This window comes from Hyperolius riggenbachi, chromosome 7, assembly GCF_040937935.1.
Source record: "Hyperolius riggenbachi isolate aHypRig1 chromosome 7, aHypRig1.pri, whole genome shotgun sequence".
NCBI lineage: Eukaryota > Metazoa > Chordata > Amphibia > Anura > Hyperoliidae > Hyperolius > Hyperolius riggenbachi.
In genome coordinates, this window is record NC_090652.1 from 216639619 (window position 1) to 216666413 (window position 26795).

At 45.8% G+C, this 26795-nt stretch overlaps 1 protein-coding gene across 1 annotated transcript in view; it reads left to right on the forward strand.

Annotated features, from left to right (window-relative positions):
• The window catches only part of PTTG1IP (PTTG1 interacting protein), a 102945-nt gene continuing 76150 nt past the window's right edge, over positions 1-26795 (forward strand). The window contains exon 1 of the mRNA XM_068245220.1: positions 1-236. Within this exon, the coding sequence (XP_068101321.1) occupies positions 170-236 (67 nt within the window). The 5' untranslated portion in view covers positions 1-169. The remainder of the gene's footprint in view (positions 237-26795) is intronic.

A 26795-nucleotide genomic window follows, 5' to 3' on the forward strand; every position in this document is an offset into this window, starting at 1 on the left:
CACATCACGCGGTGTAGGTGGGAATGATAGAAACAAGAATGTTGGGGGCGGGGACGCTGGTTACTGAGGGCAGTGTGTTTGTGCGTATCACCAGAAGGCGGGGCTAGAGAAATATCACGTGCTATAGGCGGCTGGTCCCGGGAAAGAGGTCGCGAAGTACGGGCTGGAGATGGATGTGCTCTGTGGTCTGTCCGTGTTGCTGTGTGTGCTGGCCGCGGCCACCGCCGCCGACACCGGTGAGTGATAGAGGCGGAGTTCAGAGTATGATGGGCACTTCTTACATCTGGAGTGTGAGGAATCTTTGCGCGAAGGACGTACGCAACAAGTTGGGGGACTTTTCCGTGTCCGCTGCCAGTGCGCGCGCCCGCCCTACTGTCTCCGCCACACACATCACCCACCACACAGCAGTCACTTCCAACTGTCACCTGTCTCCCTGACTCATTACAGCTCATCCCGGGCTGAGGAAACCTGCGGCTTCCTTGTGTCACCTTCAAAAAGTGGCAAAATGACGTGTTGTTCCAACAAAGTAGCATACATTGACACAAGTTAGACGACTTTAAATAGGGACTCTAGTGAAAATAATGTAAAAAAAAAAAAGGGCTTTATTTTTACAATAATGATATATAAATGATTGTCAGAGTTTGCCCATTGTAAAAGCTTTCCTCTCCCTGATTTACAATCTAACATTTTTACTGCTGGCAGGTGATGTCACTGGAAGGAGCTGTTGCTTGCTTTTGGCAGTTGGAAACCACTGTAAACCGTTATTTAACACAATGCAACAAGGTTCACAGACCGGAGACTGCCAGGACCATGGTCCTCAGTTTCCTGTGGGAGGGGTTTCACCACAATATCAGCCATACAGAGCCCCATGATGATCAGTTTGTGAAAAGGAATAGATTTCTCATTTAAAAGGGGGCATCAGATACTGATTAGGATGAAGTTCAATTCTTGGTCACGGTTTCTCTTTAACCAACATATTTGTCAATTCACCATTTGCTATTTGTAGGCTAACTAGTAGAATATAAGTTCTTCATTCACACTAATATCAGTAATATTTACTGATGTATTTTTTTTTCTATGACCTAGCTTCTCCCTACTCTCACACAGAATCCTCTCTGGTGGGCCATGTATGTACATAGCTTTGCTGGCCATTCCACACTAACTGATTGCAAAATGCAGGGTACAGTTATGACAGCTGTGACTGTTCATTAGCAGGATCTGTTTACAGATTTATTTTCTGCTGAGTACATTCGTCATTCTAGTGCATTTTGGGTGTGATTAAGCTCCTCAATGCTAGGTACACACTAAGATTTTCTGGAAGATTTACTGTCAGATCGATTTATTTCCAACATGTCCGATCTTATTTTTTATTGATCTGAGCATTTTCTGATCAATTTCTGATGAGTGAATGGAAAACAGTCTGAAATTGCTCAGAAATCAGATCTGACATGTTGGAAATAATCTCATAGCATTAGGCCTGGAAACCACTAGGAGCGCTTTGTGATTTGAAAAGCTCTTGCTAATGTAATGCTCTAATGGCCCGTACTCACGGGCTGCAAAAGTGGCCTGTCGCCAGCACACGTGAGCGTGTGGGTGACAGGCCGGTGACAGCTCCTCGCCAGGTCCCTCCGCGTACACACACGGAAGAGGGACCAGCGGCGCGACGGAAGCTGTTGCCGACGTTCCTCTTCCCCCGCCGGAAGTTCCGCATACCTCAATGGAGGTTGCTGTCGCTAGTCCGCGTACTCACGCGGACTAGCGACAGTTGCCAGTCGATTGACCGCGCCAATCGCCTGGCGACATCTGCGACGGGCGACAGTTCGGGGTGCGCGCCCGTGCGACGGCGCATACTCACGGGCGACCTGTCGCCGCAACACGTTCTTTGTTACGGCCTGTACCTTTTACAAGTACTCTTACCAAGGACTAGTTTTAGTCTATGACTAAAGGGAATAAATATGGCAGTCTCCATATCCTTCTCACTTCAGTTTTTTAAAATTCCTAAGTGTTGGCAGTTAAGAGACGAATTTCATGTTATATACTTTCAATCAACAAGATTGTAATATGCAAATTAGAGGAGTCGGTGGAATCCTAAACTGAGGAGTCGGAGTTGGTGGATTTTTGTACCGACTCCACAGCCCTGGTAGCAGCTAAAGCCCGCTGTTTTGGGGTACATGCCCTTTTACAAGCCGTTCAGCACACCCACAGAGGATTGCCGAGGTGCTATTCCATCTCTCTTTAATCGCTTGCTAATTTAATGCTACGGGTGCCATCCCACTAGAGCTATGTGAGTTTATAAAAATCCCCCATAGCATTGCATTATAAGTAGTCTACTTGGGTCCACAGTGAGTAGAGTATCATGGAAGTGGAAATTATGAGGAAACATGATTGCGGTTCCTGGGTGAAAAGAGCCCTCATTCCTGATGCTTGTTCATGGTGGGACTTACTCGGTAGGATTGGTGAACAGTAATATATATTCCTGAAGCCAGTCAAAGTGCTGTCAATGAATAAACATGGCCCCAATCAGAAGCCCATGTTCATTCATAAAAACGAAAGTACACGTAAAAGCCATTTACACACGTCCATCATATGATGGTGTAGACAAATTTCAAAATAAATGACCAAATACTTCTGCTGTGCAGTGTTTTGTTTTGTTTTGTTTTTTCCTGCATACAAATTATGAAATTATGGATACAATGGAAAAAAGGCTAGAGGTTTCAAAAGCTCTTCCAAATGTAATGCTATGGTTTTTTTTTTTTTTTTACAAAACCTCATTGCTCCAGTGGGCACAGACACATAGGATAACATTAGCAGCAGATTTAAAAACTCAAAATGCTCAGAAAAACTCCTCTGGTGTGCACCAGGCCGTAGACACTAGTCAGATCCAGGAACTAGAAATTCTTGGCTTTAGGTATTGCATTTTTCTAGGTCTGAGTCCCGAGGATAGGTTACGTGTATGCAACACATACGCTCACACACACACTTTTATTTATCCCTTCTGCCCCGTCGCTTCCCCGCAGGTACCGAAATAAGACTTGTATAAAAAGAAAAAGCCAAAGTGACTACATTTAAAAAAAAAAGTTAAATTTGGAATTCAGCTTTTTAATATGTATGTCATGACTGTTATTTTAGAAAGTAAGGGCTTGTAATTATTGGTAAAGTAGAAACAGAAAAAAAAATTGCACTTGTATTTCCCCAGAAATATTGATGCCATACATTGTACTTTGAACATAATTTTAAATGTGATAAGCCAAGAGAAATTGCCGAATATAATGTGTGGGTATTATCTACATTAGTGTAATGATCTGCTCAGCTGCCTGTGCAGGCAGGCAGCTTTTTGACCATTGTTTAGGTTTGCATGCTGCAGGATTCTGGAAAGGAGATCTTCTGTCAGTTTTGCAGCTTGTGCTTGCTGAGGAATTTGCATACGTTGTCATGCAAATTGCCTGGCCACATTCATTGGAGGCGTGTACTATAAGTACTATGTGTTTCCCACAATGCTTCGCTGGTCATAAGGATTTAGTCCTGTGTAACACTCCTGGAGGAGTGTCAGCCTTACTCTCTGTTTGAAGATCAGCTTAGAGTAATTCCTGGAAAACTGCACTAGGCAGGTTTCCTTAGTGCAGTTAGGATTGCTTATCTGTTTGTTTGTTCTGTTGCGATTGTCCTGTCCCAGCGGTGGTCGACAGGAAATGGTTCTGATCTCTGTTCTTGGAGTATAGCTGGTGCAGCGGTTGCTACCAGCTATCTCTTCTGATCTGTCTCACTTGGATCGCACTAGCATCTTGCGCTAGCGCTATGGATCCTTCTGTTCTGTCTCCTTGGATCGCGCTGGCCACTTTCCGCTAGTGCTGTGGATCCTTCTGTTCTGCTACTCTGTACCTGGATCGCACTAGCATCATGCGCTAGTACTGTGGATCCTTCTGTTCTGTCTTCCTGGATCGCGCTAGCCACTTTCGCTAGTGCTGTGGATCCTATCTCTCGCTTGTCCCTGTTTGTGTGTGTCTGTCTTGTCTGCTACAAACGCTTGCTGGAGGCTCGGTGAGGTAACCGTTAAGCAAGCGCTCGCGTCCTCTGTTGCATGTTTGTCTGTCGATGGTTAGTTAGGCGTGCTTGTCTCTATTGTGCTTATCACGTGGAGACCACGCATGAATGCGTGCACTGTTGCGAATGAGTGCGGTGTTCGCGTTCACTTAGCGTTTGTTGTTTTCCGTGTCTCCTCATTGTATGATTTGCTGTGCCTTTGCTATCCTCGTATTCTGTTCTGATCTGCCTTGTGTCACTTTTGGCAATCACCTTTCTTGCGGATGCGTTTCTGTTTCGTATCTGCTGTTGTGTGTGCGCTGTCGCGGGGTGGCGACTAGATTGGCGCACACACATACAACCTGTCCCTTTGCTCGTTCTCATTCGCAATCGCTTCTCTTGCGATTGCGTTCTGCGCTTCGTACAATTCCTGTCTGGCATTTGTGGAGGTACAGAGGATTGGTTCCTCTGCACTCCTCAGCGCCATCTGCCGACAGGAATTTCCCTCTACGGGTGCGTAGCGCCTTTTGCTGGGTTCCTGCAATTATACGCTTGTGGAGGATTTCTGCCGTATCAGCGCACGCGTTGTGCGCTGATCACGGAGAAAGTTCCACAATCGTTACAATTAGTGTTTATTTTTAAACTATAGGGCATGGAATTGGAGAAATATTTTTTTTATTTCATTTTTAGTTCTCCCCCCCCCCCCTTTAAAATGCATAGAAAATACAGTAATTACTGAAAATGACTATCACCCACAAAATGCTTAATTTGTGGTAAAAACAAAACAAGATCTAGATAGTTTACCGTATATACTCAATTCAATTCACTTTATTGTCATTATGTAACACAACAAAATTACTTTTCATGACAACCCCACGGTGCATATAGGGAACATAGTGATAGTAGCAAGGAAGAGAAGAAATTATACAAGTATGCCAGGTATTACAGATGTTTAAACAATTTGTACACAGTGTTAATTATTTCAGAGAGGATTCAGAGTTCATCAAGTTTATGGCGGATGGGAAAAAGGTGTGTGTGTGTGTATTGATCTAAAACGTTTACCTGATGGAAGGAGCTCAAACAAGGCATTTCCAGAGTGAGTGTTGTCCTTTATAATGTATTTGGCCCTTCTTATACAGCGAGTCTTGTACAAGAGTTCCAGTGATGGTAGTTCAGTGCCAGTAATGGCTTCTGCTGTTTTAATAACTCACTGCAGGGCTTCTCTAGTAGCCTTGGTACAGCTGTTGTACCAGGCCGTCATGAAATTGGTCAGAATGCTTTTTATAGTGCATCTGTAGAAATTAACCAGCAGCTTCTGTGGGAGGTCAGCGCTCCTTAGTTTTCTCAAAAAGTAGAGGCGTTGTTGTGCTTTGCCAGTTAAAGCTAAAGCATTGTCAGCCCAGGACAGGTTCTCAGCGATGGTGACTCCCAAAAATTTGAAGCTGGAAACTCTCTCCACAGCCTCTGCATTGATAGTTAGCGGTACATGAGTGGTCCTAAAGTACAGGATAATTTCTTTGGTCTTCTTTGTATTTAATAACAGGTTGTTAATGTCGCACCATGCAGTCAGGTTCCTAACTTCTTCTCTGTATGCAGCTTGCTCATTGTCTGATATAAGCCCAATGACAGTCATGTTATCTGCAAACTTAACAATTGTGTTTGAGGTATGAATAGGCTGGCAGTCATGGGTAAAAAGTGCATAGAGGAGAGGGCTTAATACACAGCCCTGTGGCACGCTAGTGCTCAAGGTAAGGATGGAGGATGTCTGTTTTCCTAGTCTGACAGTTTGAGGGCGATTAGTAAGGAAGTCCAATAACCAAGTAGATATGGAGGGAGCAAGACCTAGTGCATGGAGTTTGTTGGTCAGCTGGCTAGGTACGATGGTGTTAATATACTCGCATATAAGCCTACCCGTGTACTTTTTCCTTAGAAACCAGGAAACAGTGATTGACTCACGTATAAGCCTCTTCCCCAATATAGCTCCTCCCCAGTAGCCAGATGTTCCCCCAGTACAAGTCAGCCCCCCTCCCCATAGCCAGATTTGCCCTAGGATCATACAACTGTCTCAAGAAGCCACTAGATGACGTCATAGATATGAGACACAGTGATTGACACACAGGAAGAATCCCCAATCATTGCGCTGCTGACACGTTGCTTGCATGCTCTGCTCCACAAGCCAGGGGACACAGGTAGTCTTGAGCAGCATACTCTGCACACCATGTTGCAGGGGGTGGGGTGCACTGACACAGCTGGGAGCCAGCTGGCAAGAGCAGGATCACTAGTGCACGATCCTTGCGCTCCTCTGCCAAACCTGTTCCACCATCTGTTTTTCTCCACTGACTCATATAAGCCGAGGGGATAACGTTTCAACAATTTTTTTTTTATGCTGAGAAATTAGGCTTATACACGAGTATTTATACAGTAGGTGTGATAAAGTTATGGCCTAATGGGAGGTGCTCTGAAAGGTGAAAATGGCTCTTGGTGGGAATGGTAAAAATGTTTTTTTTTGTTTGTTTTTGTTTTTTTTTTCTTGTAGATTAACAAACAGGAATGGGTCAAATGAGTATCTGCACTTGTTTGTAGGGCATGGATGTTTTCGCCATGGAGATAAGGGGGGGCTGATGTTCTCTTTTTCCCCATAGAAGCAACAGACTCCTATTTGTGTGCTGGAAGTCAGAGATACTCTCCTGAGGGTGGTTAGGTTGTGCTTCCATGTCTGACCTCCCTTTGTTTGTTATTATCTTTAGTTACTGTGAATAGTTAGGACAGCTGATTAGTGCATGACTTTCTACTTGCACATTGGTTTCATAGTCCCCAAGGCCATTTTATGGCTCTCATTAGACTAGTGGTTTATATCAGAATGGATTAGAACTACAGCAAAACAAACACCAACAGGATTGTTGATCTTGAGCTCTGATTTCCCATCTGTTTAAATGGCTAACCTCATTAACCTGCGTGTTTGTTTGAGATAAATCACTTAGGTGCGGAGTGTGGCACTTGTCATAACGCCACACACGTTTCCTGCTTAGACATACGCAGAATAAATGTTGCACTGACTTGTCACAAATGTGAATAATGTAACGGTGTCATAATAATGTGATGACCACCTCTAAGTTGTTTTTTTACAATGTACACCTGCTGTACTGCAGTCATAATTGTGTATCTAGTAAAAGGCTGAACACTTGTGAAACCTGTTATGGAAATGATAGAATAAATACTACTTGCAATGTGTCAACATTTTAAAGCAGCACTCTAGGAAAATTTTCCTAAGAGCCCAAAGGTGCTAAGTAGAGATGTCGCGAACCTCCGATTTTCGGTTCGCGAACTTCCGCGGAAGGTTCGGTTCGTGTAAAAGTTCGCGAACCGCAATAGACTTCAATGGGGAGGCGAACTTTGAAAAATAGAAAAAATTATGCTGGCCACAAAAGTGATGGAAAAGATGTTTCAAGGGGTCTAACACCTGGAGGGGGGCATAGCGGAGTGGGATACATGCCCAAGGTCCCGGGGGGAAAATCTGGATTTGACGCAAAGCAGCGTTTTAAGGGCAGAAATCACATTGAATGCTAAATTGCAGGCCTAAAGTGCTTTCAAACATCTTGCATGGGTATACATCAATCAGGGAGTGTAATTAGAGTTCTGCTTCACACTGACACACCAAACTCACTGTATAACGCACCGCAAACAGCTGTTTGCGTAGTGACGGCCGTGCTGGACTGGTGCACACCGTGGCCAGAGTGTAGGCCGCGGCGTTTTTCAAGGCCATATGGTCGCCGGCCTGTGGTAGCTCAATGATAGAACAGTGACTGTCCAGCTGATCAAATTTGGTCTGACCACAATGAAGCAACGACCTTATTATCTTTTGTGTGCCACCCCCACCCGAGACACTGAAATAGCCGGTGGTCATTGCTTCATTGTGATGCGCAAGCCCCTTCACCGCGGCAAGGTAATGATCACGAAGGGGGATGGGCACATGTCCAAGCCTTTTGTTTTTTTGTTGCAGCCGCCCGCAGTGCAGTCAGAAAAATTAGGCAGGCATGTACACGCACCAGAAAAATTTGTGTAGCGGCCGCTGCTAGCAGCGGCCTTAAAAATTCAGGAATCCGCCTAGAGTCCTGGACCCTGTTGGTGGTGGCGGAGAAGGCAGTCAAGCGGCCTGCAGGCAGAGATGCTGTGTGGGGACTGACTTGGACTCAGTGCACACCGAGCAGTTTTTGGAGCGATCCGCCGGCCGCATCCGCCTCTAAAAACGCTTGTCTAATGTATTGCAATGGGATGGTGCACACCGGCGGTTTGCGGTTTTTGCCAAGCCGCAAACGCGCCTCCTGCTGCGTGTTTGCGGTTTTCGGAAGCGTTTCGTCAATGTAAAGTATAGGAAAAACGCAAACCGCTCTGAAAAACGCTAGTTCAGAGCGGTTTGCCAGGCATTTTTGTTACAGTAGCTGTTCAGTAACAGCTTTTACTGTAACAATATGTGTAATCTGCTACACAAAAACGCACGCAAAACCGCTAGGTATGTTTAGAAAACCTCTCTAAACATACCTAGAATCGCTCTGAAATCAGCTCCCAAAACCGCTAGCATATTGCGGATCTGCTAGCGGTTTTGGTGTGCACTGGGCCTTAGTCTTCGGTCGTGCAGTAGCCCTCCGTGATCCATTCCTCATTCATTTTGATAAAGGTCAGGTACTGAACACTGTCGTGACTTAGGCGACTTCTCTTCTCAGTAACTATGCCTCCAGCTGCACTGAAGGTCCTTTCTGACAGGACGCTTGCGGCAGGGCAAGAGAGAAGTTGTATGGCAAATTGGGACAGCTCTGGCCACAGATCAAGCCTGCGCAACCAGTAGTCCAAGGGTTCATCGTCGCTTTTCGCAGAGTCTACATCCACACTCAAGGCCAGGTAGTCGGCTACCTGCCGGTCCAGGCGTTGGTGGAGGGTGGATCCGGAAGGACTATGGCGAGGAGTTGGACTAAAGAACGTCCGCATGTCCGACATCACCCTGAGATCGCTGGAGCGTCCTGTCCTTGCCTGCGTGGACTTGGGAGGAGGCGGGTTACTGCCAGTGGTACCTTGATTGCGTTGTGCAGCCACATCACCCTTAAACGCATTGTAAAGCATCATCGACAGCTTGTTCTGCAAGTGCTGCATCCTTTCCGCCTTGTGTTGACTTGGTAACAGGTCCACCACTTTGTGCCTGTACCGAGGGTCTAGTAGCATGGCCACCCAGTACAGGTCATTCGTCTTGAGTTTTTTGATACGGGGGTCCCTCAACAGGCAGGACAACATGAAAGAGGACATCTGCACAAAGCTGGATGCAGACGTACTCTCCATCTCCTCTTGCTCTTCCTCAGTGACGGGATGCAACTCCTTCCTCCCCCCAGCCACGAACAATACCACGGGAACGTGGAGCAGCAGAAGCCCCCTGTGACGGCTGCCGCGGTTGTTCTTCTTCCGACGCCTCTTCCTCCCCCACAGAAACGCCTTCCTCATCATCACCATCATCAGAGTCTGACTCCTCTCCTTCCCCACACGACTCCTCTTCCTCCTCCTCCCCCCTCTGTGCTGCCGCAGGTGTTGTGGGAACATTGGGTGTCAGGAACCTGCCCGCGGCACGCCTGCGTATGCGGTTCCCGACTGCGGGTTAGATCAGATTAAGCGGGGAACAGCCTTATTTAAGCATTTAAGCTACAAACAAGGCTGGAACCCCTCAAACACTTCCCACTGCCACCACTAGCGTTGCTAGACACGTCCCCTCAGCTGTCGAGGGCTCAACACGCAATCTGCGTTTTCGTATTTGGGTCAGCTTCGCGCTTAGGCCGAATACGAGAACGCCATGCACCCACACACACAGTACAGTAACACAGCACAATCAGACAATAATTTGTAATGCAAGTTACAATGTCGTGCAGCAAAACCACTAACAGTAGTTCCGAACGATACTGTTAGACTTCCCACTCGGCTGTTGAGCGCAGAAGTGCCACACACACACACAATGCAATTGCAATTTCATATGGTAGTGTTGCTCAAACATACAATTAGGCATGGACTTATACACAGCTACACTGCAGTCTCCTCTAGGCTGTGAGTGTTAGTTTAGTACGGCAGAAGTCAAGCTTATTAAATAATAATTTAATATTCCAGAAAAACATGGAACAATGCAGAACAGAATATATACAAAAGATTACAAAAAACAAAGTAAAAAAGTTACAAGATAAAAGTTACAAAAATAGGAGGTTACAAAGATACACACAAAGCGATTTTGCTTACCAAAATAAACGGGGAAATAAACGTACCAGCGTATCGATCTGGCGTTGTTGCGGGGGGTACGCACTTCTGGTCAGGAACCAGGTTAATTCTAGCCGTGTGAGCTACCTCCAAGAACTACGATTTGTGACGATCCCAGGCTGGGATTATATAGTCCCCTGGATGGCCTGAGGCCACTCACATGTCCATATCCAGGAATAATTAAATTTCCTACATAACGCGCGTCATCCTTTCCTGTCTCAGTTCTCAGATCATCAAAAAGGACTCTTCCCACCCCCCCGGCAGGTGACAATTAACGCTTCCTCAACATTATTTCCTAGGTTAAAGTGTATTTTAGCAAATACATGAAAAGATTGCATTTTGGTTACAGGTAGCAGTTTGCCTGTAATTGCCTGTAGACAGACGCAGACAATCACACCTGAGACAGCAGATCAAAAGTGACTGCTAGTGGCCTAATGAGCCGCTTCCTTGCCTATTGAAGGTGACTGGTCTTCTTCACTGAAGACCTCTTTAGATGCAAATGTAGGTCTAGTGACCCACCCACCCAAATACATGAACAGTCCATGAATCTAGCCTGCATATCTACACCTTTGACATACCACAGCAGATATAAAAATGGGAAAATGAAAATATATTACTGTTATATCCTTAACAGCATCAGCACCCCAATATATTCCTGACATCGGGTTTGGGTGTAAATGGCTCCCTTCCTGCTGCGGTAACTCTTCTCATTCACGCTCCTCCACAGCTGTATCCACCACTCTACGCACGGCACGCTCCAGGAAGTAGGCGTAGGGGATCAAGTCGCTGATGGTGCCCTCATCGTGACTCACCAGTTTGGTCACCTCCTCAAAGGGCTCCATGACCCTGCATGCATTTCGCATCAGTGTCCAGTTGTTGGGCCACAACATCCCCATCCTCCCAGATTGTGTCCTTGTACTGTAATGATACAGGTACTGGGTGACTGCTTTCTCCTGGTCTAGCAGGCGAGAGAACATCAGCAGGGTGGAATTCCAGCGAGTCGGGCTATCGCAAATCAGGCGTCTCATCGGCAAGTTGTTTCTACTCTGAATGTCCGCAAGGCGTGCCATGGCCTTGTAAGAGCGCCTGAAATGCCCACACAACTTCCTGGCCTGCCTCAGGACGTCCTCTAAGCCTTGGTACTTGGACACAAATCTTTGCACGACCAGATTCAGCACATGTGCCATGCAGGGTATGTGTGTCAGCTTTCCCAAATTCAACGCAGCAATGAGATTGCTGCCGTTGTCACACACCACGTTGCCGATCTCAAGCTTGTGCGGGGTCAGCCATTGCTCCACCTGTTTGTTAAGAGCAGCCAGGAGAGCTGCTCCAGTGTGACTCTCCGCTTTCAGGCAAGACATGTCTAACACTGCGTGACACCGTCGTACCTAGCATGCAGCATAGGCCCTGGGGTGCTGGGGCTGTGTAGCTGAAGAGGAGATTGTGGCACCAGCCGAGGAGGATGACAGCGAAGCGGTGGTAGCAGGTGGAGAGGAGGTGGCTGGAGGCTGTGTATGTAATGTAGTGGCCCTGCCCGTGCTTGGCAGACCAGGCATCCGTGGTCAGGTGGACCCTTGACCCAACGCTGTGTGCCAGAGATGACACCACTTGCCTCTCAACTGCACGGTACAGTTTGGGTATGGCCTTTTGTGAAAAATAATTGCGGCCTGGTATCTTCCACTGCGGTGTACCAATGGCCACAAACTTACGGAAAGCCTCCGACTTCACCAGCTTGTATGGTAATAGCTGGTGAGCTAATAGTTCCGCCACGCCAGCTGTCAGACGCCGGGCAAGTGGGTGACTGGCAGACATTTGCTTCTTCCGCTCAAATACTTCCTTCACGGACAGCTGGGTACTGCTGTGGGCAGAGAAGGAACCGCTCAAGGGAAGAGGCGGTGTGGAGGAGGGTGGCTGTGAAGGTGCAAGGGAGAAAGTGGATGAAGACGATGCACCTGAAGGAGGAAGAGGAGAAGGAGGGTGGCTTGTCTTTTGAGGGGTGCTGCTTTTCCTCAGGTGTTCTTGCCATAGCTGTTTGTGCCTTCTCTCCAGGTGCCTTCGTAAGGCACTTGTCCCTACGTGAGAGTTGGCCTTTCCACGGCTCAATTTTTGCTGGCAGAGACAACAGATGGTTTTGCTCCGATCTGAGACACACGTGAAAAAATGTCCAAACCGCTGAACACCCCCCTTCCCCTGGGGTGATGGCGCTAGGGTGGCATCAGCAGCTGACGAAGGGCATATTGGCTGGCGCTTGTTGTAGCGCAGGTGGCTGCGAGAGATGGTGTTCTGTGTTAAATACTCAAGCACCTCCTCACGATTTTGGGAAGTGATGGCACGTGCCTTCTTCTGAGCACTGTATTTTGGGGCAGGTCCGCACGAAATCACAGCAACACCACCTCGCACAGACCTGCCGGTGCCTGGTGGCCTTCCTCTGGGTCTGCCTCTACCTCTTCCTCTACCTGGTTTGTCCATTTTGTCCATCTCGGGGGGGATGCTAGCTATATGCAGTGAGGTGGGTTCTCACACAACACAACAGGTAGTTAGATGCAGTGAGCTGGGTTCACTCAACACAAAGCTAGGTATATGCAGTGATGAGGTGGGTTACGTAAACACAACAGGTACTGGGGTATATGCAGTACTGGGTAGTACAATGTGCAGCTCCCTGTCGCACACACAGGTAGTCTGAATGTGCTGGGCTGCTGGCAGTGGTACACACAATATCAATTAGCAAGGCTGTGCATGCAACAAAAGTGTCAGTTTGACACACAGAAAAAAATATTATGTACAGGATGAGCTCTGAAAAGAGCTGTTGCTGGGTGCTTTAAAAGCAATAATAATCAGTCAGGACAGGAGCAAGCAAAGCAGCCTAGAACCTAACTAATCTGTCCCTAGGAGAAAAAGTCTGCAGCAGCTGTCCCTTTCCTCTCTCTAGCAGGCACACGAGTGAGGCTAATGGCCGCCGGACCCTGCCTTATATAAGGGGGGTGGGGCTCCAGGGCTTAGTGTAGCCTGAATGGCTACAATGTGCCTGCTGACTGTGATGCAGAGGGTCAAAGTTGACCCTCATAGTGCATCATGGGGCAAATCGAACTTCCGCAAAAGTTCGCCTGGTGCAGTTCGCCGGCGAACCGTTCGCTACATCTCTAGTGCTAAGGCGCATATACACACTAAATTTGTGATGGACAAAACCGTTTTAATATCTGTATATGCAGCCCAATGACAATTTATATGTATGTTTTTGTGATTGGTAGTAAACGGGAGTCCCCCAGAGGAAAACCACTCATACACTGGGAAAGCATACAAACTCCATGCAGATAGTGTTCTGGCCCAGATATAAGGCAGGAACCCAGCTCTGCAAGACGCAAGTGCTATCCACTATACCATGCATGTCAAACTCCGGCCTACGGGCCAAATCTTGCCCTCAGAGCCATCAAATTTGGCCCTCTAGGGGTCTCCCCACTTTGCATTATGTTTGGCCCACTCCAGATCACCAGGGAAGCTATATTGGAGGTGAAGTCCTAGATGCAGTGTTCCCCCAACCCTGTCCTCAAGGCCCACCAACAGTGCACGTTTTGTGAAAATCCACACAGGTAGTTAATCTGCCCTGCTGAGACACTAATTACCTCACCTGTGAATGTTTGTGGTTTTCTGCAAAACATGTACTGTTGGTGGGCCTTGAGGACAGGGTTGGGGAGCGCTGTCCTAGAGAACCAGGGAAGCCATTTGGGGGAGGTAGGGGGAGGCGCTAACCAGGGAGCTGTATAGAGGAGGCTGGGGGCCACTAGACACTAGGGAACTATAGGGGACAGAGGAGGACCACTAGACGCCAGGGAACTGCATAGGGGGCAGTTAGACACAAGGGAACTTTAGAAGGTGGCCAGTAGACATTGAGGTTAGTCTGCGACTTGGTCCCAGTGTTCAATTTCGGCCCACTTTGTATTTGAGTTTGACACCCCCTGCACTACACCCAAGACTGGTCAACTCCAGTCCTTGAGAATCATATCCATGGCAGTGTTAAAGAGAACCTTAACTGAGAGGGATTTGGATGTTTCCTTTTAACCACCCTGGCGTTCTATTACCTGCGCCAGGGTGGCAGCACAGCAGTTTTTGTTGAATTATTTTTTTTTTCAAAATCATGTAGCTAGGCTAGCGCTAGCTACATGATGCCCCCCTCCCTGCGGCTTCCAGCGTGCAGTTTCGATCGCCGCCGGCGTGTAGCCACGTAAGAAAATCCCGTTCTGAACGGGATTTCCTTAAGGGCTTCCCCCGTCGCCATGACGACTATTGCGATGACGTGACGTCATCCGGAGTTCCGATCCACCCCGCAGCGCTGCCTGGCACTGATTGCCCAGGTTGCGCACGGGGTCTGTGGGAGGGGCTCTATCGCGGCGGCGATCAGAATAGACACGCAGCAAGCGAAGAGCTTGCTGCGTGTTTGAAAAAAAAATTAAGCAAATCGGCCCAGCGGGGGCTGAGCGGCGCCCTCCAGCGGTAAAGGACGAGCTGAGCTTGTCCATACCGCTAAGGAGGTTAAACAATACCCGTTGCTTTTAGAGACACAGGATCAGCAGGAGAGTCAGGCAACTGGTATTATTTTAAAAGGGAAAAATCCATAGCGTTCTTAGTTTAGGTTCCCTTTAAAGAGACACTGAAGCGAAAAAAAAATTGATATTATGATTTGTATGTGTAGCACAGCTAAGAAATAAAACATTAAGATCAGATACATCAGTCTAATTGTTTCCAGTACAGGAAGAGTTAAGAAACTCCAGTTGTTATCTCTATGCAAAAAAGCCATTAATCTCTACGACTTTCAAAGTGGTGGAGAGGGCTGTCTTCTGACTTTTATTATCTCAACTGTAAGTGAACAGTTTTCTTTTTATCTGCCAGAGGAGAGGTCATTAGTTCAGACTGCTCTGAAAGAATCATTTTGAATGCAGAGTGTTGTGTAATCTGCACATATTAGAGAATGATGCAATGTTAGAAAACACACTATATACCTGAAAATAAAAATGAGAATATTTTCTTTGCTGCTAATCTTCTAGTAATGATTCATAGTACACAACCAATTCATTATATATATTTTTTTTTCGCTTCAGTGTCTCTTTAAAGCTGAGTACTCACAACCCAACAGGTCCAGCGATGTCCTCTTTATGACGAGCGTGCGGCGATTCCTCTTCCTGCTCAGCACAGGAAGTTTAGCGATCGTGATGCTTTGCGTGGAGTCATCGGATCTGCTCGTGATCGTGCGCCTATACCCACATCGTAAGATTGTGGAGATGACTGCTCACAGCTCAAAAAAGCAAATTGAATTGGACAGGGAACAGGACTGTGGTGCGGGCATATAGAAAACCACTGGGCCTCAAAAACAATCCCGCACAGATGTTCCACCAGTATTGGGTAGCCCCCTCCCCAGTTTAGATGGCTAGATTTGCCCCCAGTGTCATGTAGTCCCCTCCCAAGTATTGATAAATTTACCCCCAATGCTCTGTATCCCCCTCTCCCCAGTTAGCTAGATTTACCCCAGTGTTCTGTACCCTCCCTCCCAGGTTATCTATCTAGATGTGCCCCCCCCCCCCCCCATCCCCAGTCAGCCTTACCACTGCGGGGGTCTGGCAACTTCTATTTCCTTTCAGTTGAGCAGCATGCAGCAGAGGGTTTTTTTTACAGCATCGAGCTGTTCAGAGGAAGCTCAACTGATGTTGTAATGAGAACAGCGCCACCTACTGACACTCTGATGCATGCTGCTCTGCTGGAAGGGAAAAAAAGACAGAACAGGCTAGATGCGCGGCCCAGCACATAACGGCCCACGGACCAGCAGTGGGCTGCGGACCAGGGGTTGGGGACCCCTGTACAGTTAGTGTGTGGTATATACACAATACAATAATACAATACAATAACATTTCTATAGCGCTTTTCTCCCATAGGACTCAAAGCGCTTAGGCTCTCTCAGATTCAGTAGTTAGTAGGATGAAGTATTCACACAACAAAAGTTATAATTCTGCAAATGCCAGACTGAACAGGTGGGTTTTCAGTCTGGATTTAAACACATCCAGGGATGGGGCTGTCCTGATCTGTTGAGGTAAGGAGTTCCAAAACATAGGGGCAGCATGACAGAAGGCTCTGGGACCAAAAGTTTCCAACTGGACTCTGGGTATGACTAGATTATTAGAACCTGTGGATCTGAGAATGCGGGGATTGCTACGCAGCTGTAACATATCTTTCAAGTATCCAGGGCCTAGATTATTCAGGGATTTAAATGTCAGTAGGCCGATCTTGAATAGGACCCTCCATTCTATAGGTAGCCAGTGAAGGGAATGCAGGACTGGCATTATGTGGCAGTGACGGGGTTGGTTGGTTAGCAGTCTGGCAGCAGTATTCTGTATCAGCTGTAGGTGGTACAAGACCTTTTTTGGAAGGCCAGTGTAGAGAGCATTGCAGTAGTCCAGTCGGGATGTGATGAAGGCGTGGACTAAGGTTGGCAGATCTTCTGGGGGTATGAGGTGCTTGATTTTTGCAATGTTCTTCAGGTGAAAATAGGATGATTTCACCACAGCAGAGATTTGAGTTCTGAAGTTTAAATCCCCATCAATTAGAACTCCCAGGCTACGCACATGATCAGAGCTGCGTAGATCCGTGCCTCCTATTCCCAGTGGTGAAGACTGCAAGTTAAGTTGTTTTGTTATCATGCTCTGCCCTCCAATCAGAAGGACTTCAGTTTTGTCTGCATTTAGTTTCAGCCAGTTGTCATTCATCCATTGCTGTAGTTCACGTAAGCAGGCGTACACGTAACCTATCCTTGGGACTCAGACCTACAAAAAATGCGATGCCTAAAACAGAGTTTCCAGTTCCTGGATCTGACTAGTGTCTATATCCCTCTTACAGCTGATTGTTGCAACCCTAAGGGCTGGAACCCACAGGAGCGCTTTTGGCAGCACTGCGATACGGTAGCAGTTTGCCAAAACGCTGGGCTAATGTTATGGATGGGGCAACTTCCACAGGAACGTTTGCGTTTCCCAGAAACGCAAACGCAGGACCTGCAGCATTTTGGGAGCGTTAGCGCTGTGTTTCTCAACATTTTATTGGTATGTACCCCTTTTAAAACCCTGTACTCACCAAGTACCCCCTAGCATAGTAAACATTATCAGAAGTACCCCCTGACAAATATATAGTTAATTGTAGTTTATGATAATTGGTTCTAAACAATTTCCAAGCATTTACTATTGTTTTTAAATATCTAAAACACTAATTTGATGTTGTGTAAATAAGTTATCATTTTCTAAAAACTCTAAATTTGTTATTTTTGGTTAAATATATCAAGCCCAAGTACCCCCTGGAACCATCAGAAGTACCCCCTGGGGTACGCGTACCACACGTTGAGAACCTAGGCGTTAGCGCTTCAATGTAAAGTATTGAAACGCTAGCAGAAACGCTCAGCAAAACCTAAACTGAGCGGTTTTGCTAGCGTTTTGCGGTTCAGCACACTGTAACAAAATTAAAAATAATTCACAGGACCAATCAGGATAAAAACGCAAAACGCTACACAACCGCTGAGGAAAAAAATACACTGTTGCAAAACGCGACCGAAAACTCGCATGAATCCGCTTGCAAACCACTCAGGCAAACCGCTAGCGGTTGCGTTTTGCGTTTGCTGATTTCAGTGGGTTCCAGGCCTAAGGGCCTGTTTCCACTGCAAGCGAATTTGTTTGCATTTCTTTCTGTTCGCAAAGCAATGTATTTCAATAATTTCATAATTTGTATGCAGAAAAAAACTGCACAGCAGTGTGTTTCTGCACACTGCATGCAATTTTTTTTTTTTCAGTTTTGGTGTAGGTTTTTTCCATGTTTTTGTAATGTCAATTACAAAAAAAACACAAACTTTTCTACTACTGTAATGTCAATAGAAATGTAAACAATTATGAAGCAATTATACATGCAAATTTGCATGCAAAAACTGCTCGTTTGCATGTTTTTTTTTTTTTTTTTTTTTATTTCTTCACCCGTTCCTGGCCCTAAACCTGCTACAGGAACGTCTGGCACTTGTTTATCCAGTGTGTTAGTGAGAACATACCACTGGGAATCTTGAGATGTGTAGTTCACCAGCTGTGCTGGAGCAATTGCAGATTCTGGAGGCATATCAGTGCAATAATGGAACTTCTGGAATATGCTGTTCATTTAGCATCCTGCTGAGAATTCAACTTCCATGAACACATAGGTTCAGTTTGAAAATCTAAAATAGAACCTTCTTAGTCATCCATAGGATATAACGGAGCATTGGATATATGAACAGTATGTAATCTTGGGGAGCATTAGGGTGGCCATACTAGTAGATCAGTACCCAACTTGCCTAAAGTACAGGCCTGTGGAGTTGGGAGCCAAAGACTGAGGAGTTGGATGATTGTTGTTCTAATACCCACAGCCCTGGTAAGAATTGGGCTGCGGCGTTGGTGCAATTTTGGGTACCTGGAGTTGGAGGTTTCATAAACTGAGTCGGATGATTTTTGTACCCACTCCACAGCCCTGCTAAAATATAGATTGCTCTCTGATCAAAATCTCTTCAGAGAGGGAGCGACTTCTGCCAAACATTGACATCTATTAAAAATCCATGTAAGGGCCAGTGCACACCAAAAAGCGCTAGTGTAATTGCAAACGCTCAGCGCTTTTTGAAGTGTTTTTTTTTTCTTCCTAGGCGATTCCAGGTGCCCTGCACAGGAGCGTGGTGCACGCGTGGCTGGCATGAGCAGGGCGTGGGACTGGCCAGATTACCGGGGGAGGGGATAAGTGAACAGGGCAGCCGGAGAGGATGGCGAGGGAGCCTACTCTCCTCCTGGGGCTGGAGGGAGCCCCAGAGAAGTATAAATACACACGTTAATCACGTCTCTGGTACACTTATAGAATCACCAGCAACTGTCAGTTCCAGAACCTATTCTGGTGCAATAAGGTTAACCACTTGAGGACCGCAGTGTTAAACCCCCTGAAAGACCAGGCTGTTTTTCACAAAAAGGACCACTGCAGCTTTAAAGAGACTCTGAAGCGAGAATAAATCTCGCTTCAGAGCTCATAGTTAGCAGGGGCATGTGTGCCCCTGCTAAACTGCCGCTATTGCGCCGCTAAACGGGGGTCTCTTCACCCCCAAACTCACCCCTGCAATACTTGGTTGTAGATTTGGTCGTGATTTATTGCTTCCTGGAGGCAGGGCTAACGGCTGCAGCCCTGCCTCCAGTCGTGTCTATCAGCGGCGCATCGCCGCCTCTCCCCCGCCCCTCTCAGTGAAGGAAGACTGAGAGGGGCGGGGGAGAGGCGGAGATATACGCTGACAGACGCGCGTGGGGCAGGGCTGCGGCGGTTATCCCTGCCCCAACCAGGAAGCGCTCCCCCGCTGCACCGAGGGGATTTGGGGGTGAAGGGACTCCCGTTAAGCCGTGGGCTAGCGGCGTTTTAGCAGGGGCACACATGCCCCTGCTATCTATGAGGTCTGAAGCGAGATTTATTCTCGCTTCAGACTCTCTTTAAGGCGTCACTGCAGGGCCACACAACACAGCATACAAGTGATTCTCCCCATTCCCTCCCCCCCCCCCCCCCCCTTTTCTCCCCATTTACAGAGCTCTCTGTTGGTGGAGTCTGATCGCTCCCCCATGGTTTTTTTTTATTTTATTTTTTTTAAATTTACACTGTACACCCGCCCTCCGTCCGCCACCCAGCCTATCACTGTGATCGGCGGTGATAGGCTTCAGCTATGACAGCGAATCACCTCCGAGCCCACAGAGGATTGCAGCGCTGCCGTGGATCGCAGCGCTGTACAAGCTAATTAGACGGCGGTTTTGCCATCTAACAGTCTCCTAGCGGCTGGGAGGCTGAAGGCGGAGCTGCATTAGCTCGCATGATCTCCAGCAATACAAGCCCCAAGGACTTTACGCGCATCGGTGTGACGCTGTCGGCAACAAGTTAATCCTGAAAAGACTGTCCATGTCCCGTAAAAGCAAAGCAGAGCCATGTATGCAGTTTAGTGATGAGCAGAAATTATGCCTATGTGTAATTTACATTTTTAGGGAAAACTTAATTGAAATAATGTGTATTTTTTGCCTAATTTTGTGCCGACTTTAGCGGTTAATAGCAAAGCCCCCATACATGCTATTGCTACATATGTTAAAGTGGTAGTGTCACCATACAAATCAAATTTCAACAGAAACTGGTCTGGGTGTAATAAGTAATAAAGATGCTAATCCTGCATGCCAAACTTGCAAAACTTTTTTTTTCTGCTTTTATAGTTTGTAGTTATCACATACTTCAGGAGCACTGGCCCTGGTGCCAAAGAGTTGAATGTTGGGAGTTCTTTTTATCTATAATATATTTCTCCTCTTCCATTTCCCTGCCTAGCTGCTTTATTATTGTTCTAACAAGCGACACCCATGCTAACCTAGAAATAAAAAACACATAAGTAATACTACTTCTACTTACATAACAGATGTATTGTGCTATCCACGTAATGATTCCTGTGAATTTTATAAAGGAAAAGCAGAAAATCCTATTCTAGGCAGTGCCCATCTTGCCAAGCTAATGCTGACATCATATCCTCTGACTCTTGTCCCCCCCCCCCCCTTCTCTTGCTCATTGTGTATTCATTAGCTGCCTTCCTCCCAGAGTCTTCAGACACTCCAACTGAGGTGTATACTAACTGTACTGTTTTTCTTTTTACACATCCAATCACTGAGTCACCTCAGCCTTGCTTGCAAACAAAAGTAATCAGAGGGTGATTCTGATAAGCAGCTAGGCAGGGAAATGGAAGAGGAGAAATGGATAATAGATAAAAAGAACTCCCAGCATTCAACTCTTCGGCACTGTTTGGCAACAGGGTCAGTGCTCCTAAAGTGATAACTACAAACCATAACAGCAGAAAAAGTTTGGAATGCAGGATTAGCATCTTTATCACTTAATACACTCAGACCAGTTGCTGTTGAAATTTGATTTTTATGGTGACAATACCGCTTTAAAGTGGATCCGAGATGAACTTTTACTCATTGCATAATTGTGTTCCTTTCCTATTGTTTATAAAGCATTCCTCAAGCCAAATACTTTGTTTTAATACTCTCCCTTTAAACTAAACAAGCCTCGCCCACAGTTTTTCAGAGAGCCTTGGCAGTAGCAATGGCTCATGGGAGCTCAGTCTGGGCAGGAGGAGGGGGAGGTATTACTAGCCACAGATTTCAGGGGCAGAGGGGAGGAGGAGGAGGGGGGGGGGATTAGGTTTTTTTCACAGAAGATGCAGATAAGCTTCCCTGTTTGTAATGTTTACAAACATGGCTGCTGTCATTGTATCACAGGAAGAAATAATCATATTTTATTGAAGCTGTTTGCAGCTAGATTTGCTGTGTAAACCACTTTAGATAAGATATATAGACAAGTTACTTGTTATAGATAGTTCTTCATCTTGGATCCGCTTTAAAGAGACTCCGTAACAAAAATTGCATCCTGTTTTTTATCATCCTACAAGTTCCAAAAGCTATTCTAATGTGTTCTGGCTTACTACAACACTTTCTGCTATCACAGTCTCTGTAATAAATCAATGTATCTTTCCCCTGTCAGACTTGTCGGCCAGTGTCTGGAAGGCTGCCAAGTTCTTCAGTGTTGTGGTTCTGCTATGAACTCCCCCTTTCAGGCTCCTCTCTGCACACTGCCTGTGTGATATTTAGATTAGTGCAGCTTCTCTCTGCTCTCCTATCTTTTACAAGCTGGATAAAGTGTCCTCTGAGCTGGCTGGGCTTTCACATACTGAGGAAATTCAGACAAGGGCAAAGCTGTTTGCAGGAAGAAAAGAGCAGCCTGAAACTTCAGTGCATGAGAGCAGAAGGGGGAAAGAAACACACAAATGATCTCTTGAGATTCAAAAGGAATGCTGTATACAGCCTGCTTGTGTATGGATGTATTTTCTATGTGTGGACATACTGTACATCAACCTACTTCCTGTTTTGGTGGCCATTTTGTTTGTTTATAAACAAACTTTTTAAAACTGTTTTTAACCATTTTTAATGCGGCGGGGAGCGGCGAAATTGTGACAGAGGGTAATAGATGTCCCCTAACGCACTGGTATGTTTACTTTTGTGCGATTTTAACAATACAGATTCTCTTTAAGGAAAATTGTGGGTACAATTTTTTTTTTTTTTCAAAAAGACCTTGTTTTTGAGATTCTATTTTTAAAAATGCAAAGAAAAATGTTTTTTAAACTGAAATTTAAAGAGGAACTCCAGTGCCAATAATGTAATAAAAAAAAGTGCTTCATTTTTACAATAATTATGTATAAATGATTTAGTCAGTGTTTGCCCATTTGTAAAATCTTTTAAATCCCTGATTTATATGGTGACATTTTTACTGCTGGCAAGTGATGTAGCTGCTGTATGGTGTTTTGGCAGTTGGAAACAGCTGTAAACAGCTATTTCCCACAAGGCAACAAGGTTCACAGACAGGAAACTGCCAGAAGTACCTCGGTACTCAGAGCTTCTTGTGGGAGGGGTTTCACCACAATATCAGTCATACAGCGCCCCCTGATGGTCTGTTTGTGAAAAGGAATAGATTTCTCATGTAAAAGGGGGTATCAGCTACTGATTGAGATTGAGTTCAATTCTTGGTCGGAGTTTCTCTTTAAAAAAACACTTTTCTTTGCATTTTTAACTATTTTCTTAAAATACAAGGTCTTTTTGAAAAAAAACATTTTGACTTGTACCCACTACTTTTTTTTTTTTTTTTTTTTTTTTTAACATGTAGCAATTTTGGTGATAGCATGCTATTCTCTGCAAAAGTTGCCACAGATTTACGCAGAAATGACGTGAAAATTAATGCGAAATTATGAATGATTATACAAAATCAATTGAACAATTTGTAATTACATATAGGCAAGCATAATTACAAAAATGTACACAATATTTCGCATAATTTTTATTGGCTGATTACGAACATCACTGGTGCATTAAGGGAATCCATAAAGTGTCCCAAGCAGTTGAATTACTGTAACCTAACGCTCATGGACTTCTGTGTATTGGGTTTCCAGCTGAACATCTCAGCAGGCTGTGATTCATATGGTTGCCAAATTCTGGTATCTCACCTCCACCTTGCCAAACATTCAGGGCCCATTTCCACTTGTGCTACGCGCGGCGGCACTTTCCAGGTCTGCGGTAGCGCAGGCGAATTTCAGAAGCCGCGCCATGCACGGCTATGGGATTCGCAGCCTCCCACGCGAAAACTGTGGGCAGTGTCGGCCGAATCGCTAGGGTAAGCGATTCGGACGGCGGCGCTATAGTTTCCTGTGGCAGAGTTTCCCCGCGCGATTTGCCTGCGGGGAAACTGCGGATTCGGAGCGGAAACCGCTCCAATGGAAATGGGCCCTGAGACTGCTCATCCCAGGAGGATCTCCTCCCCCCCATATGCATTAGTGTGCTTATGTGTTACACATGCAACCAGCATGTTTCCTCAGAGCAGGGAGTTGTGTATGCTATCCACAACTACTTTCTCAGGCAAATTGGATGAATTTTTGCATTTCAAAATATACTGTTTCTATGTTTAAAATTGTGATTCAAAATTACAATTGCATGATGAACAGAGGAGTTCATAAAGGGTGTGTTCTTTCCACTCCAAACTGACTGCTCCTTTTCCTGGTTTCTTTAAAGAGACTCCGTAACAAAAATTGCATCCTGTTTTTTATCATCCTACAAGTTCCAAAAGCTATTCTAATGTGTTCTGGCTTACTGCAGCATGTTCTACTATCACCATCTCTGTAATAAATCAACTTATCTCTCTCTTGTCAGACTTGTCAGGCCTGTGTCTGGAAGGCTGCCAAGTTCTTCAGTGTTGTGGTTCTGTGATGCATCTCCCCCCCTCCAGGCCCCTCTCTGCACACTGCCTGTGTATTATTTAGATTAGGGCAGCTTCTCTCTTCTCTCTTATCTTTTACAAGCTGGATAAATCCTCCTCTGAGCTCGCTGGGCTTTCACATACTGAGGAATTACATACAGGCAGAGCTGTCTGCACTCTGCAGGAATAAACAGCCTGACACTTCAGTGGAAGATAGCTGCAGGGGGAAAGAAACACACAAATGATCTCTTGAGATTCAAAAGGAAGGGTGTATACAGCCTGCTTGTGTATGGATGTATTTTCTATGTGTGGACATACTGTACATCAACCTACTTCCTGTTTTGGTGGCCATTTTGTTTGTTTATAAACAAACTTTTTAAAACTGTTTTTAACCACTTTTAATGCGGCGAGGAGCGGCGAAATTGTGACAGAGGGTAATAGGAGATGTCCCCTAACGCACTGGTATGTGTACTTTTGTGCGATTTTAACAATACAGATTCTCTTTAAGCTCAAAGGACATTTCATAGGCACAGCAGACAGACGGCAGAGAGAGTTGTGTACACATGGGGATGGAGTTAGCCGTGTACTTGTCTGGCCTGATCATTTTTGAACCATTAACATATTGAGAATAGTTCACACTGCACGCGTTTCCAGCCGCGTTTTGGAAATGCGTGCAGGTGGCCGACACGCATGACATCAGACATTGCATAGAGTGCAATGTCTGATGTTCACACTGCATGCGTTCCGGACCTGTGCGGTCCGGGAACGCATGCTGTACGCATTTTTTGTAAACACGCGTGGCTGTCCCATTCACTTTTCAGTGATGGGATCAGCCACGCAACGCACACAAACGTGGATGGCGTGCGTTCGCATGCGTTGCGTTCTGCATGCGTGGCCATCCTCGTTTGTGATGTGAACGGGGCCTAAGCAGTGTCTCTTCCTTGGAGCTTGTATCTCACTATGGAGAGGAGGCTAACCAAAACAGTAAGCTTATATCAAATTGGTTATCCAATGGTCACATAGCCTCACAAAGTATACCAAGTTGCCATTTATTGTATCAAAAGTCATAAGAGACACCAGACCTCACATAGATGTAAACACCACAAAACAATTCATCACAGTAGAAAACACACATTTAAAAACAATGATCGGATTGCATAATTGACGCAGACTGCGTTATCAACCCACATAAATTTGATTGAGTGAATGTAGAGGCCAACCATATCTGGCCAGATAATATAATTTGGCCACACTCCACTTTCGTCCGCGCACTCATTCACCACACACACGTGCCATGTTTGTAAAATACGGGGGGCCCCCTTAAGGAATCCTCCAACAGTTCAGTCCGCATAGAAGATGACATTAGGACTTGCAATGTCGGCCGTCTATTTCAAAACATGAAGGATTAGCTCTCACCCAACTTTAACATGGACATCCAGTCATCGGAATTCCGCTGCCACATGCAGTGTGGTCCAACCGCTAGGATAGCTCAAAGGCATGGTACTGTCAGCTCCAACTGAGCTGATCACTCCACCGCGGAGGACGCCAAGCCGGAGTTCCGTGATCCACATGTGTGAATGGGTGCTGCAGGACACGCAGCCGCGTCTGCTTCGCCCACCGACGCGTTTCACGTCCGCATTGGACGTTTCATCAGGGTGTGGTCTTGCAACTAGACGTCACCTCTTATGTAGTACTACAGACTCCGCCTTCTGCATCATATCACCATGTCAACCATTTGTGTTCATAACACGGCAAGATACACGTGACGCGGACTCCTTATGTTACGTTCCACATTGTAGCTGTATAATCATAGGTTAAAGGTGGGTGCTGCTCATACATCAGCACCCATATCGTTCTTATTCAGAACTGTTCATCATTTCACTTGATTTGCACAGAATGCAGTCCAACAATGCTATTTATAGGCCGAAATGGAAGGAAGGGATTCATGTCCATGACGTTCACCGTGTAACTCTCCATCGTTACATGTCCCATCACTACAAGCAGATGTGTTTGATAAAATCAGTACACATGGCTATCCAATGAACTTTAATGCTGTCATTCCTCATCCTATCATTTTCCATTTATATCCATATATATATATACACATACATATGAATGTAGGGATATTAACAGCAGGCACATAATGTCCTTAAAGGCACCATCGTCATTCACTGCGGATCCATTTAGACGCCATGCTTTACCCATCCGTGTGGATCACTCAAGATAAGGGAGGAGACCTATTCATAATGAGGAGTTCATTTCCATAGAATATATAATGGTACATAAGCCCTAAACTGCATGAAGTACAGTATCATGGGTGAACAATTTAGGATGTTAATACATCTGCTCTTCAGGTATATCTATTGGCTCTAAGGAAAGGGGAAAGATCCAGTTCAGCATTTAGACCACTGGGTACCACAGTGTTAAGTTTGAAGATCCACATTGCCTCCTTGCAATAAAGTATCTCATCAAAATTGCCTCGTCTATTTGATATCTTTAGTTTGTAGATCCCTTTGACTGTGGTCCCCCTTAAACTATTCTGATGCTCTTTATAGTGGTCATAAATAACCCCAATTGATTTGCCTTTGGTTATTTTCGCAAAGTGTTCGAGTACTTGCTCCTTTAGGGCCCTTTTTGTCTTGCCGATATACTTCAGC